Source organism: Erpetoichthys calabaricus, chromosome 5 (genome assembly GCF_900747795.2).
Source record: "Erpetoichthys calabaricus chromosome 5, fErpCal1.3, whole genome shotgun sequence".
Lineage (NCBI taxonomy): Eukaryota > Metazoa > Chordata > Cladistia > Polypteriformes > Polypteridae > Erpetoichthys > Erpetoichthys calabaricus.
The window spans coordinates 199,899,568-199,914,604 of record NC_041398.2 but is presented as its reverse complement, the minus strand read 5'-3'; the positions used below and the strand labels follow the sequence as shown (position 1 = coordinate 199,914,604).

Genomic DNA, 15,037 nt, shown 5'->3' with positions numbered 1-15,037 from the left:
ACATAGTAAAGGGCCTAACTGAGTAAAGCACAGAACATTATAAACAAAGGAGAACATCGCAAAGAGAAAGAGTGTACTCCAATGCAGGAAGAATCCTTCACTTGAACCCAAAGCAACAACTCTACACAACATCAAACATCATCCTTAATGACTTGGTATTGTAAAACTGTTTATCTGTGTGAAGAAAAATGAGAACACTAAATAGTCTGGCTCTTCTGTGTTACATGCTAGTCTGTCTTGTCTACCTTATATCCTGCCTTATTTGTCATATTGTAGTGTGCTGTCAAGTGACAAGAATTGAACAGACACTGTACACCTACACTTAGTTTTAAAATGGTTGAATTCTAGTAACTTTAGTACAGGTACTTTAGTGTAGGCGGAGTGTATGTGCAGAGTTGTCATTCCTGCCTCACAGCCCTTGAGTCTGCATGTAGTTTGCACTATTCTCCCTGTGTGTTTATGAATTGATTGACATCAGTCCATCATCTGAAGCTTGATAGAAGTTGGGGATGCAACAAAATAACCTGAAACACAATAGTAAATAAACAACTGACTAGCATAAACAGAATAAAATTTCTGTTTGTGAATGGCCAAGCCAAAATTCATTTCTTGACCTAATTGAAATATCTATGAATTGAAACAGTATTATAAGGAGTAATGAGTAATAATAATATTATAAGGAGTGAATAAAATTTCGCCTTAATGCCATGTAAGTCTCATAAGCAGCTAAAGGAATTATTTGGTAGAGATTTTTGCTGCTCAAAATTCTGCCAGATTTATGTCATTTCAAATGATTCCAATGCTTTTTTATTTGTATGAGTGAGAGATGGTGTGTTTGTGAATATGCCCAGTGATTAACTGATGCTGTATTCAGGATTTGCTCCTGTTTAGCACTTAACACTAGAATTACCAGAGCCTACGAAAACACTCGTAGATCCAGCCCATCTTAAATCGCTTCTTAAATCCATTCGCACCTCTCCGCCAACGTCTTTTGTCATCTGAACGTGCTGATAAACATAAGCTGCAAGCAGCCGGCTATTCCATCCCCCCACCGATTTAGAACGTGCACGAACTTCTCCCAGCTCATGCCTTGATTGATTATCTGGGAGTGAAGTGGAGTTTTAGAGTGGAAATAATAGATCGTTATTTGGAACACACGCATTTCATGTGTGTTCTGTTTCTACAGTAATCTGTGTAAACACATTGTTAAAACAGAAACTTTTTCACATTTTAGTAATAAATGTTACAAAATGTAGGCATAAACTATAAAATGTGTGAAGCCTGAAGCCCAAAGATCAAATAAACACTTTCATTAAAGGTTCAAGAATGATATGATAGCTTCCGTGGCGTAACGCTAAGATTTGCTGACTAAGAGGGATAGATATATAGATAGATAGGAAGGAAAGGCACTATAAGATAGGCAGACAGGGAAGCTGCTATTTTATAATAAAATTATTGTTATTACTGTATAGATAGACAGGGAGGTCAGGCAGGCAGAGCGGCGAAGATTAAAAAGAAAAGAAAAAAAAAAACATTTTCTCCCCCAGCGGGGAAACGAACTCGGATCTCTGAGACACGGCAAGCCTGTTGTGGTCTGAGTCAGCAAATCTTAGTGTTACGCCACGTAATGTGTTTACACAGATTACTGTAGAAACAACACACATGAAATGCGTGTGTTCCAAATAACGTTCTATTATTTCCACTCTAAAACTCCACTTCACTCCCAGATAATCAATCAAGGCATGAGCTGGGAGAAGTTTGTGCACACTCTAAGTCGGTGGGGGGATGGAATAGCTGGCTGCTTGCAGCTTATGTTTATCAGCACATTTAGATGACAAAAGACACTGGCGGAGAGGTGCGAATGGATTTAAGAAGCGATTTAAGATGGGCCGGATCTACGAGTGTTTTCGTAGGCTCTGGTAATTGTAGTGTTAAGTGTTAAAGGGATAAGCATCAACCAATGTTGACAATGTATTTGAATAAATTCATTAAAAAAATTGAATTAATAATAAAAGGGTAAATATATTTATTTCACTGCTTCCCCTGAAAAATATTTTCACTTCAACTTTAACTATTATTGTTATTAAAACCTTCTCATTATAAAGATTAATGTGCAAATACTGTAATTGAGCAGTTGTACACAGTAAAATAGAAGGAACTAGTGTTTGCATTTTCATGATCAGATCCCATTGGGTATTGAACCTAGTTAATCCTGTTCAGGTCAGATTTATTTAACCCTTCTTATTGAATTTTAAGAAACCATAGGATAGTTTAGTTTTTGAACAACATTTGCAATTGTAAAGATTATTTGTATAAGAGCAGCATTGTTATTGCATAGTAATTTAATTCAGCTATATATATTTTTTTTTTCTTTTCTTTGCTGTTGACAAAAACAGGTGCCTGTCAAAATTTATTGTTGTGTACAGGTATGCACATGTAGCTCTTCCTTTAAATTATCCACAATTATGGGAGGGGAATTGAACTGCATCCAGTAGTGCTGGGAAATTCTGTGATTAATTTTGCTAGTTTCAGCATGCTGTAGATATTTTTAACTTGAAAAATATGCTTTAAGCAACACACACTTGAGATGTATCAGGCCTTCTTGAAACAGTTACTTAAAGGTGTCTTTTTCCTCATTGCTTAATAATCCAGAATATACTTTACTTGTAACAAAAGGCAGTATGGTTTATTTACAGGTCTGTGTGTGAAATAGAAAAGAATGAACATAACATAATGAAATTGGAAAGGATTTTGAAGTATTTTCTGGTCTGTAGTAAATTTCTAAGTCCATGAGTCACATTTTAACCAAGTTGATGTAATAAAGATACTGTAAGTCTTCTGGGCTTGGAGCAGATATCTGCTCAAAGTCACAAAGTAAACAAGTGAGAAAGGATAAAAGATACAGTTTTCCAATGTAATGGACTGCTTATATATTGACACCATCATAGGTTCAAATAATATTATTTAAAGTGTGTAAGAAGGTACAAATGTATTGTGTCCAGTATTTTGCAGTTCAGATGAAGGTAGTGAGTACCAGATATTCCATAATGATTGTAAAAGAAACAGTAACATGTCTAGAGTTTTCACATACTGTAGTGTCATAGGTATATCAAGAGTGCAATAACACTCAAAAGAAATGTATCCAGTGCTTGTCCTCGGAAATGATTAGTTGATGAAAATTGCTGATGAATACAATAAAGGAACTAAGTTATGAGTGCAGCTGTGATCCTAAATAGAGAGGTGAAACTAAGCATCACTAGCGAAATATAACAAAGTATTATTGCAGTAGGCTAAAAGCACAAAGATGTGGGAAAGCATTGCGTCCTTAACATTAATCCTGCTGATTTATGCTCATGGGAGAACAAGTGTTCCATGTTTAAAAACATCATGAGCAACAATGATGTAATGGTGTAGAGGGTATTTTTGCAGCACTCTTTGGGTTTCTTTATATACATAAAGCAGTGCTGTAATAGATAGATAGATAGTTTATTAATCCCAAGGGGAAATTCACACGATATTATATTATATATATAATATCACAGGATATCTAAATTTTGTTGCCAATCAGATGTATTCCTTCATGCAAATGGGCTTTTTTGCTCAATACCATAGACTTACAAAAAAACCTTGAATGGTTCTATATTATTCCTAATGCTGTGGCTTCTACAGTCACCAAATCTTATTTCAAAAAGAACAATTTTGGTGTGATTGTTACTGCAAATTGTAAAAGAAAGCCTATGTACTTAGCAGACCACTCCATTATAAGTAGCTTAACAGTGATTCCTGCAAAACAAAAATATTACATAATACCTTGTGAGTGTTAATTCAAGACTTGTTTGGAGTGACACTAGGTCTTCAGTCGACAAAACAAACAAAAACAGGATTAACCATATATACATTGAGATGTCTTTTGTTCTTCTTCTTGTTTTTAACCAGTTTCTTGAAGGAATATATCTAACAGATTTCAGATGTACTAGACTGATTTAATGGTTGTACATGTAGGATGTTGAACTTAGTAATAATCTCTGGTAATAATTTCAAAGTTAGATAATTTTAGCACAACTTAAATGCAATACGATCAATATATTGTACATGTTGACTTTTGTAAGACATTTAAACTTTTTGGAATTTTCACAGTATTGGTGCTGTTACCTGCTGTGTGTTGTATTCTAGCTAAGAGATGATGCCAAGTCTTTTAAAACTTTGTAAACTACAATGACAATTCGGGCTATTAAGAAAATCAATATATCTCCATGATTAAATATCCAGTTAATGTTTTGCTTACTAGCAATGAATATAATGTTCTTAAATGGTATTTGAACAATGTTATTTGTATATAATACTACTCTTTAAAAGCAGATCATATTTGGTACTTAGTTAAGGAAATGTTTAGTTTACAGTGTAATAAACTTCACAATGACTTTACGGTAAAACTGAAGGGAATTAACACTTGTATCTAATTTTAGGCACCGGGAAGCAATTGGAAGGTTTGATGAAGCAATCCAGTTAACTCCAGCAGATGCTACTCTGTATGAGATGAAATCACAGGTAAGAAAATCAAAAAAGCTAATTATAGTTGTCATTTGTTTATATGATCTTACTGTGATACAGTTGTGAAATTTATGTTGGATTAGTAATAAGATATTGGATTACAAAATGAATGCCCTTTTCAAATCATCATTCATCCTTTATCTCACTGAAACTCCTTTTGTACCTCTGTTAGGGAAAAAAAAAACATGTCTCTGGAACATTACAGATGCACCAACTCTCATCAGGCTTTGGTATGAGTAGAATGGGGATAGACCAGAGACCAATGACACCAAGGTCTTGCATTCATTTGATTTCAAGTTACACTTCTGATTTTTGTGCCTACACATGGGGGTACGGTTATTCTCTGACAACCACTCCAGGGTCTGCAATTATGTTATGTGCAAACAGGGAGGTATGGCCATGCTTTTAATCCATGACTCCTTTAATGGACAAGATAGCTGCTTCCAGTTCTTGTTGCTTCCAATTATCTCCAAAATGAATTTCCAATTGTGAGAATAATGTAAACGCGGTTGGCCAGGGAGAATTCTGGCTCCTGTTCCTTCCATGGTGTCAACAGATTCATACTAAATACTCTTTCAGAAGGACAATGATTTCGTTGTTTTACCAAATAGTCCACCAAGCCTTTCCTGTCTTTGATCTCTTTGGCTCCCTAGCAATGAGCTAATAATTTGGAATGAGAAGTCAGGATCACAACCATGACGCAGTCTTCAGGATTAAACTCACGGAGAGGTGTGTCATAATTGCATAGGTGGATCTTTTGTGCTTGCACACATTTGAAATGTTCTTTTAACAAAGACCATATTTTATCAAGTCTATTGCATAATTGCACAATATACTTAAGATATTGGTGGAGGAAAAGTGTCTCTTACTCCCATTCTTCCTTTACAATGTCCAGTAACCCACCGGGTTGTCATCCATTTTGTAGCTCAAAAAGTGAGAACCCCTTTGAGGCCTGAGGAACCTCTCACTATTCCAAGAGGACACGGGTGAGCAACTGGTCCTTTTCTCCTATCCTCACTGACTACCTTATGAAGCATTTGTTTGAGCGTCTCATTGAACGGCTCCACTAAACCATCAGTTTAAGGATGGTGTGCTCATGGATGGTTTTTGGATGCTTAATCTACGTACAGTAACTTGACAACATCCCTGAAGTATTTAAAGTAAAAGGCATTCTTTGTCCACTAAGACTTATTTAGGGATGCCATCATGCTTAAAGACCCTGACTGATTCCTGTGCAGTAGTTTTAGTATTTGCTTGCTGCAAAAGGATAGCCTCTGGGTATTAAGTTGCTTAATCCACAAAGACCAGAATTTTTTCATGTCCTTGAACCAAGGCAAATTATATCAACCTCAATCAACTTGAATGTCATCTTTTAAAGGCAAGGAAACGAGAGGAGAATAGTACCTCCTAGGAATCTGTCGAAATTGACATTCAGGACACAAAGTGCTAAAATAGTGGACCTCCTCATTAATTCTCTGCCAATAAAATCCGAGTTTCATCCTCTCTAATGTTTTGTTGGAGATGAGATGGACTTGTAACTGGTGGGAGTGTGCTAGTAGGCTTTTGTTACTAGCAACAGTGTCCACACCTCACCCTCATGCATGCTGTGAAACTCATGGCATAGGTGAACAGTTCTTTGACTGCATTCCAGAATGACTACAATCTTGGCAGACTTTAGGGAATCATTGTTTCACTGTTCTCCTTAAAATAAAGTCAGCAAATGTGTAAATTAAATTATATGTACAAGTCAATGAGGGGATCCGGCATGATGTCTCTGGATGGAATCTCCATAGAGGCATTGTGTAAAGATCTTGTTATGTTGCTCACATCATACTGGGTGGCCACCATTGTACCCAGGGAAGCAAACACAACATGGAGACAAACCTAGGAAAGGGTTTCCCCGTCTATAGCCAGGTCTATGGATTTTACAGGTGGATTATGTGCAGATCAAGGTTATTATAGTTTTGCCTATTTATATTAGTTTTTTTTTCTATATTTTTTCTGACCTTACTTGGAAATTCAGTTTAGTTTTAGTTTTCCTTAATCGTGTATTTTTAGTTTTAGTTTAGTTTTTATCTTACAAAGACATTTCTATTTTATTTATATATATATTAGTTTCAGTTTTAGTTTTAGTAATTATAGTATAGTTAGAGAGCTACAGTACTATGGAGTTTAGTTTTTGCGTCACAATAAGACAGAACTGTACACTTAATGGGTCTGGATATAATATGAGTTTAATGTTAGTGGAAGCTTACTATGCTACATGACACAATTTACTATTTGGTTTTGTTTTTGTCTGATAAAAAGTATAATCAAAACCAGGTACTGAATATAAACAATTTTATAATTTTTAAAATATTTTCTATGTCATTTGTGCTGAACAAATCTGTGCTGACTGTTGGCATTTTTTTTCTTTTCCTTTTATTGCCCAGAATGGGCCAATTTATAATGAACTTTAGGTTAATTTTAAGGTGTGAGTGTTTTTTATTCTAAATGTCTACAGCACACCACATATCCTGATCCATTAACAATGTGCTTATGATGAATGCCTTCAATATTTCATTCAAAAATCTCAAACACTGTGCTTTGTTATTTTCTACCATCCATATTGGTCTCTGATTCCATCTTAGACACACACAATTTATAGACAGAATTTTGCGCCTGCAGGCCTGGAAAGATATAAAAAAATAAGAAAAGAGATTCTATTGTGCTCTGACAGGTGTGACCATGAAAATGACAGGGGCTTAGGAAGAACAGGACTCTTAGGCTTGAATAAGTGTGCAGACCCCACCTAGCTGTATTGAGGGAAACAAAGAAAAACAAGCATGTAGTGTGAAGGTTAGGGGCAGTGAAACTTGAATAGCCCACCATAAGAACAGTAAACCCTTAATGAGCAGAGCAAGAGTAGGTGATAGGTGTATGGAGGGGCACAAAATGACAGAGACAGCATCTGAGATTAAGAACAATATATACATTATCTAAACCTGTTTATCCAAAGAAGGATCACAGGGAACTGGAGCCTACCCAAGCAGGTTTGGATGCAAGGCAGGAAAAATCCCTGGTATGCAATATGTATGGTATGGCTGATGTTAAGAACAAAAAGAATAGGATATTTCAACTATCTGATTTGAGAGAGAGAGAAACATTGAAAAAATGGGGACATATATTTTAAAACATAATTCTGCTACTGGATTATTTTCACAATATCAGGTATTTTGAGCTGTGAATATGAACTAAAAAAGATAAATGAATAAATATAGAATAAATACAAAAACACATTAGTATGTTTAGCTTTTCATCACTTGGCAGACTCTCTTCGCCTACCTACCTGTAGTTCAGTAGAGACTTTGCCAACTCAGGAATTTTACAAGATTTGTATCGCTTTGTTGTTAAACGATGTTTTTAAAGCAAAAGTGATTGGTCAACAACAATATGCTCATCTTGTATGTTGACATTGTCGGTCACTCGATCAGTGCCATTTTATTTTCAAAAATCGGGAGTAGTCTCCCCTAGACTTTCTCATGTACTCCGATATGGGGATGGATATTTGAGGAGTAAACCACAAGACGAGGATTATATTATGTACATTAAAGAACCTCAATAACAAATTAAATTAATAATATATTGAACAATTATTATAAAAGTAACCCTGAAGAAATCGGACTCTGCAGCTGCACAAATAAAAAAAAATCGAGTATGTGTTCAGGTAAGGACCACTTCTGGTTAATGGATTTGGCCCAAAAGTTAATACAGATCTACAATTCTGGTGTAACAACCACATGCTGAATTTCATCCATCTATCTAGTTGCGTTTTTGAGATATCGTGTTTATACACACACACACACACACACACACACACACAAACATAATTCCAAATAATGGTATTTTCGGACTCGAGGAGTTCTAAAACTTCAAGATTCATCAAAATGTCGAGGTCGAATTTTTTTATGATTAGTATACTTTCTCTATACTTTGTATACTTCGAGTGCAAAGTGGCAGGTGAATTACTGTCAACAAAAAGCAGGCACCTGAGAAATAAACTGAAACGTTACTCACTCGTGATTTTTCTATCCATACGATAAAGTTTTTGTTGAGCAGTGCATTCTGATTTCAGGCGTTTGAATTACATCTTGATATGCAACAAGTGCAAAGAAAGGTGGCGTGTAAATCGCTTTCTATTCCACAGGCTTTACATGTGTATTCAGCTCGCTGTGTCACTGCAAATGCTGTGTGAACAATCGGCCTCCTTCACCAGCTGCCGTTCACTGGATGAATACGTGTGGGCAGCTCGTGAGGAATGACTTTCAGTTTTAGAGTTACAAGTTATAAGGGTTAAAAACTAACAGCAAGAAAATTAATTCAAAAATGAAAAGTAAAATTATGTTTAGTAAATTATTATTTTATTTCAGTTACTCTTTCCAGCTACTTTAACAGTTTCGTTTAGTTTTAGTTTTTAATTTCAGTTTTGTAAATTATTTTATTTCAGTTTACGAATATGTTTTTTTAATAATAGTTTCAGTTTTGATTATAGTTTTCATTAACTATAATAACCTTGGTGCAGATCTAGACTTATTGTTAGACCAGTCCCTTCCGAGAATCACTGGATAAGGTGGGTGGCACAGGACAGCCATACTCAAGGCACGGATTTCCCCACTGATAGGTGACCACACTTGCCAAAAGACGTATGCTTACAGCTTTCTCAGTTTATACAGGTAAGACTGGTCTTAACGGTTGTCCACTGTTTTGGAAGTACGTGTCAATGAGCAACAATGGAAATATTGCTGCTGGAGTCTATGAGTGCTATAATTTTATAGCCATTGATATACTACCACACCTGTATATGGCAGAGAGACAGAGAATGTTAGCAACAGTCATTCAGTGCCCATCCATCAGCTAATCTAGGCATGAGCAGTTTCAAACACTGTAGTAATAATGATAATAATTCATTACATTTATATAGCGCTTTTCTCAGTACTCAAAGCGCTATCCACACAGGAAGGAACCGGGAAGCGAACCCACAATCTTCCACAGTCTCCTTACTGCAAAGCAGCAGCACTACCACTGCGCCACCTGTGATGACAAATAGAAGGGGTCCTTTGGACAAGCTCCTGAGCCCATCTCTCTGCAGCCTTGTTCCCCTTGGTTTCATTGTCCTTATTGGGGTTTTCTTGGTGAGCATAACTGTCCTGTGTCGCTTGAGGTTCTCAATCAGGGTATCCATATTCTTCCATGACTGTCGTGGAACCTGGCAGACAAGATTCTCGGACAGGAAGTTAAATGAGATAATTGCATGCTATGATTTCTACAACCATTTTGATGTTGTTCTCGCTGGGTTTCAGACACCGGCCGAACTTGACCCACAGATTAAATGTCTGTGCCCTGCCATCTACCTCAAGCGCCCTGCCTGAGTTGACAGCCAGATAAATTCCTTTCCAATTACCACACAGACAAGAGTTTCCGGTTTGCTGAAGCCAGTTGGAATACGGTAAAACTACAAGCAAATCATAAGCACATAATGATATGAGAAATCCTTTGTAAAAGCCATCCCTGACACAGACTGGTGTAGGACTAGGACACAAGTTCAAACACACATGAGTTTTTATTTTTCTTTTCCCTTGTGGGAAATGCCTTTCCTGTTCTCCACAAGTCTAACACACAGTCCCAGCGCACAATACACTTCTTTCTTTTTCTTTCTCTTTCTTCTTCACTCTCCCCTGGCAAGCATCATCCTCCTCCTCCCGACTGGCTTCCAGAGTAGTGGCTGCTGGCTCCTTTTATAACACACCCGGAAGTGCTCCAGGTGCTTGATGACTTATTTCCGGCCGCATGTCGGGGTGTGGCAGAAGAGCTGCTCTGTAGGGCTCAGCAGCAGCTACAGCACCCCCTGGCGGCACCCATGGATCTCAACAGGGCTGCTCAAACTCAAACTCCCATGAAGCCCTGTGGGAGTCCTAGGCACCGCTGCAACCTGGGGGGCGGGTTTGGTCTTGGCATCTAGCTCACCCAGTCCTCCCAGCGTCCCTGGCCATCCACCACACCTTGTATACAAACTCACAGGAAAAACTTAATTGCTGAATTACTTATTCCTTACAAATATAAATAAATAACATTCAAGTAAATTACAAATTTTCAAATATTCTGGCAAAGCTAGTAAGATAAAGGAATGCTCAGAAGTACACTTTTAAATGCAGTAAAATTACTAAACAATATCTCAAATATACATCAATATGAAGAAATAAACATTTCTAAAACATTTTTGTATACAGACAATGCCTTCAAAAGCCAAACTGACCTAAACATTTAAAGCAAAAGAAGTAAGACAAACATGTGCTCTCTGTTTGTTTCTAATCTCTCTCACTCTGAGACTCAGCTTGATGACATCATTAACCAAAGACAGGCTCTCTTCTAAGTAGAGAAAAGGCTGAACATCAAAACTAGATGGTGCTAATGTTAATCTTTACTTAATTCAAATATTTAATCAGAACAGCACAGTCTGCAAGGGTTTTGTTTGGTAGTCTGTGGTTACCCCATACCGTAATAGTATTTCGGCCTTGAGGCTATCATAGTTTCGGGCAGCTTGTCCATCCAGGCCATAATAGGCCCATTGAGCCTTCCCTGCCAGGAGTAGCATGTTCATGGAGACCCAGGCCTGTCATTTCCAAAAGCGTCATACCAGGGTACCTTTAAATATGAAGAGATAGGCTTCTATGTCTTCTTTCAGACAGAGGGGTACAAGTACCTGTGATGATCCTGCTGCTCTAGCCACATACCAAGCTACCGAATCAGCATGGTGCGTTTCTTGATTGGCGACTGGAATGCACAAAGCTTGCACTTCTTATGTCAGGACTACCACCAATATCGAAAGGACCACTGGTTCAGTGATTTTCCCAGTGAATCCTGCTGACTACGCTACTTTAAATATAAAAAGCAGCAGATAAAGATGAAATTTTGAAGCACCAAAGGTGGACTCCATATAACTGAAAAAAGAAGAATTGAAAATAAACAGCCAACCTAACTGGTAGCGTCTTTTCAGATGTGAGTCAAAAAGTAGACTGTCAAATTCTGGTGGCAACAGCCCTTTTGAGTAGTCCTGGCAGGAAGAGACAGGTCCAATTTCTCTTGAACCGGAAATGAGCTCATGCCATCAATCTTCCGGTTTGCAAAGGAAAGAAGTTGAGGGAGAGCACCAGCTATTGACTCAGGGTGGTACCGTATAATAAGCCCTGAGGTTGTTCTATTCGTGTGTGTGTTTGTGTGTGTGTGTGACAGTATTATTTATTTAAATAGGAATTAAATTTTAGTTGTTTAGATTTTGCTTTGATAAGTTAATATTGTACCAGGTAACTATTTTGTTTGTAACAGTACTTTTTTATACTGGATTTTACTTTTTCATTTGATTATCATCCAATGTCTATACATGTCTATACATACAAGTGCATGTTCTGACTGCAAAATGTCATGTCTTGTGTTTCGGTAGTTTAATATAAATTTGACAAAAAACATTAAGTGTTTTCTTCCTCTTAAAACAACCGTTTGTTATATTGATATATGTTATTCATCCGTTTCTGGCATGTTCATGAGATTAACAATCACATATTTCTTGAGTGTAGACAGTTTATTAACCATCCATACCTTATCCTGAAAAATAAGTAAAGAGAAATATAGTTCTTTTTGGTGCAAACCTTTCAAATAATGGTTTAATTTAAACTTCATTCTACTGTAAACATTTTAATAAGACTTATTTAAAATGTATATAAGATGCAAACTAATATTATTAGTGAGTGGGGCAATTGAAACCTAAAGAACATGTCTTTGTAATTAAGGACCAGCCTAATAAATAAGAAAGGGGTAATTCATTACATCCATTATATATCACTGATGTAAAGTAAAACATTTTGTATATCATTAACGTAATTCTTTTCATATGCATTGTTTTCATTTCACTATATAAAAAGAGTAATACCTTTAACAGAATACACTTATAAGGTACAGAATCTCTATATATAATCTTCATTTGGATCTTGATCTTTGTTTGTCCGTGAATGAATTAGAAGAAGAAGCACTAGATGGCAATAGAGAGACAGCTAAAACATACGCATTGCATTAAGAATCTCCTCCAGGCTTATACTACTGAAGACTGTAGTACTCCAGTCACACCTCAAAACACAGACATTCAAACTAAACAAATTATTGTGCTTTAAATTAACTAATCTCTATATATAATCTTCATTTGGATCAAGAAGAACCTAGTATCCCAACATGGGAAGACTATGATTTTGAAGGTCTTGAAGACGTTGCGGAAGACGCCGCTTATGATTAACCATCCATAAGTCGTGCGAAGAGAACCAGAAATGCTACTCTACCGCCACATAATTACTGTTCAGACAGTGATTCCGAGTAGGCCGTTCCTATCGAATCAATGTCCAAGGGTTTTGTTTTGTAATTTTGTTTCCCTTATAAAAAATCATAATGCTGTGCGATGAAGGGCCCAGTTCATGACTGACAGCCGCGTTTAAACAGGGAGCCCTTCACAGACAACTTTAACACGCGCAACGTAGTTAGGCGCACATGGCTAGTAAAAATATATATTTCCATTTATTTTCAGTCCTGTTTTACCATTTCATGGTCAAGAGAGCAATGCTAGGATCAAAATAGGAACTTTACCTAGATGGGTTGTCAATCTTATTGTAGTATGCACACACATAATTGCTTGTATCATACCAGTTTAGAATCTTCTAAGAATCTAACTTCTACATCTTTGGTATTTGGGAGGAGACCCACATGGAAAATATAGAAAATCTACTCAGAGATTCCAGGATTAAATTGTGGATCCCTAGAACCACGAGACAGTGCCATTGTAAAATATATATGCTACAGATTTTTTTTTTTCAAAGTTGTATTATTTCCTTCAATAACATTTATTGAATAGAGTACAGAGATCCTTTCAATTAAGATTATACTGTTTGGTAGTAGACTAAATGGCATGTCTAGAGGTACTGTTAACTTTGGACATAATTTAAAAAAGGTCTATGATAATATATCTAATGCCATAGAAATTGTTTGATTTTGTCACATCCAAAGATCAATTTACAGCAATTATGGTAGTTGTAGAATAAAAACTCAGTTTATTCTATGCATAATGTTAAATGTTGTATCTTATTGTAATCTTGTATATTTTGTAAAACATATTATGGTATTATTGTTAATGGCTCTGATTAATTGACAACCTCCTAGTCAAGGTTAGGCTTTAAATATAAAAAAAAATTTAACTGGCATGCATTTTTCAATTCCCCTAAATTGAAGAAATGTTTTATCTACTGTTTAATTCCTTGACTTGTATGATAAAACTAAAATAATGCTCATAGTGAGTGCACCATGACATGCACCAGCCTACTTTTAATACTATTTATCCATGAGTACTGTATATTGCAGATAATCTGAAATTCTTCAGCCCTTAACTTAGTACTAGGGTTTTGTACCGTGTTAGCCATTATGAATGTAGAGAAAAGCCAAGCAAAATGACACCTTTTATTGGCTGACTAAAAAGATTACAATATGCAAGCTTTCGAGGGAACTCAGGCCCCTTCTTCATTACATCTTCTTGATTACATCTTGCCTGAAGAAGGGGCCTGAGTTGCCTCGAAAGCTTGCATATTGTAATCTTTTTAGTTAGCCAATAAAAGGTGTCATTTTGCTTGGCTTTTCTCTACGCCCTTAACTTAGAAAATATATTTCTCAGTGTCCCAGATCCTTGCAAGTTTTGAGCATATCATAGACAAAAAATGGTAAGATGTTCTGTTTAAAGGAACCAGAGATGACAATCACACCATATGTCGGTAAATGCTAGAAGCAGGACAGTCCACGTACTTAAAGTATATGCATTTCAAAGAAAACAGCAGTAGGTGCTAATGAATGGTTATATATACAGCATTTCTCCAAAGGCAAATTTTCGATGTATATGAATGAAGTGTGAAAATAACAACAGATGCATTTTTGCTAGGCAGAGGTACACACTCCTCTTGATTCTATAAAAGGAACCTTGAAGTCATAATAAAATAGGTGCAAATAAACTATTTGAAATATATAATATGTAAGTCATTTTAGCAAGTGATCAGATGGGAAAGCCACCACTGTAGCATCATACATCAAGCAAGATTTTTGAGCCATCTTTGGATATCAGGATATCTGGCATGTGCAGTAGTTTGGCATGCCCTTCTGTCACACTCATAGTGGCCAGGCTGTGTCATTCGTGATATATTCTTTTGAAAATATTTGATTTGTAGATATTTCATGATAATAGTCAATAGTCTACCGGTAATTTTATCACAATGAACTAAGCACATGTGCTTTTTGCCATGTGCAAAATATAACAAAAATGGCAAGTTTGAATTGCAAAGCTTGATAGACAATAAGAAAATAATAAATAACCATAGGAGGGGTCTAACTCTTACAGTGAGTGGCCCTATAATTATACTGTAGTCAGCCA

The 15,037-nt window shown here is 36.4% G+C and overlaps 1 protein-coding gene across 1 annotated transcript in view; it reads left to right on the top strand.

Annotated features, from left to right (window-relative positions):
• The window catches only part of ttc33 (tetratricopeptide repeat domain 33), a 133,993-nt gene that overhangs the window by 69,515 nt on the left and 49,441 nt on the right, over positions 1-15,037 (top strand). The window contains exon 3 of the mRNA XM_028802395.2: positions 4,467-4,548. Within this exon, the coding sequence (XP_028658228.1) occupies positions 4,467-4,548 (82 nt within the window). The remainder of the gene's footprint in view (positions 1-4,466; positions 4,549-15,037) is intronic.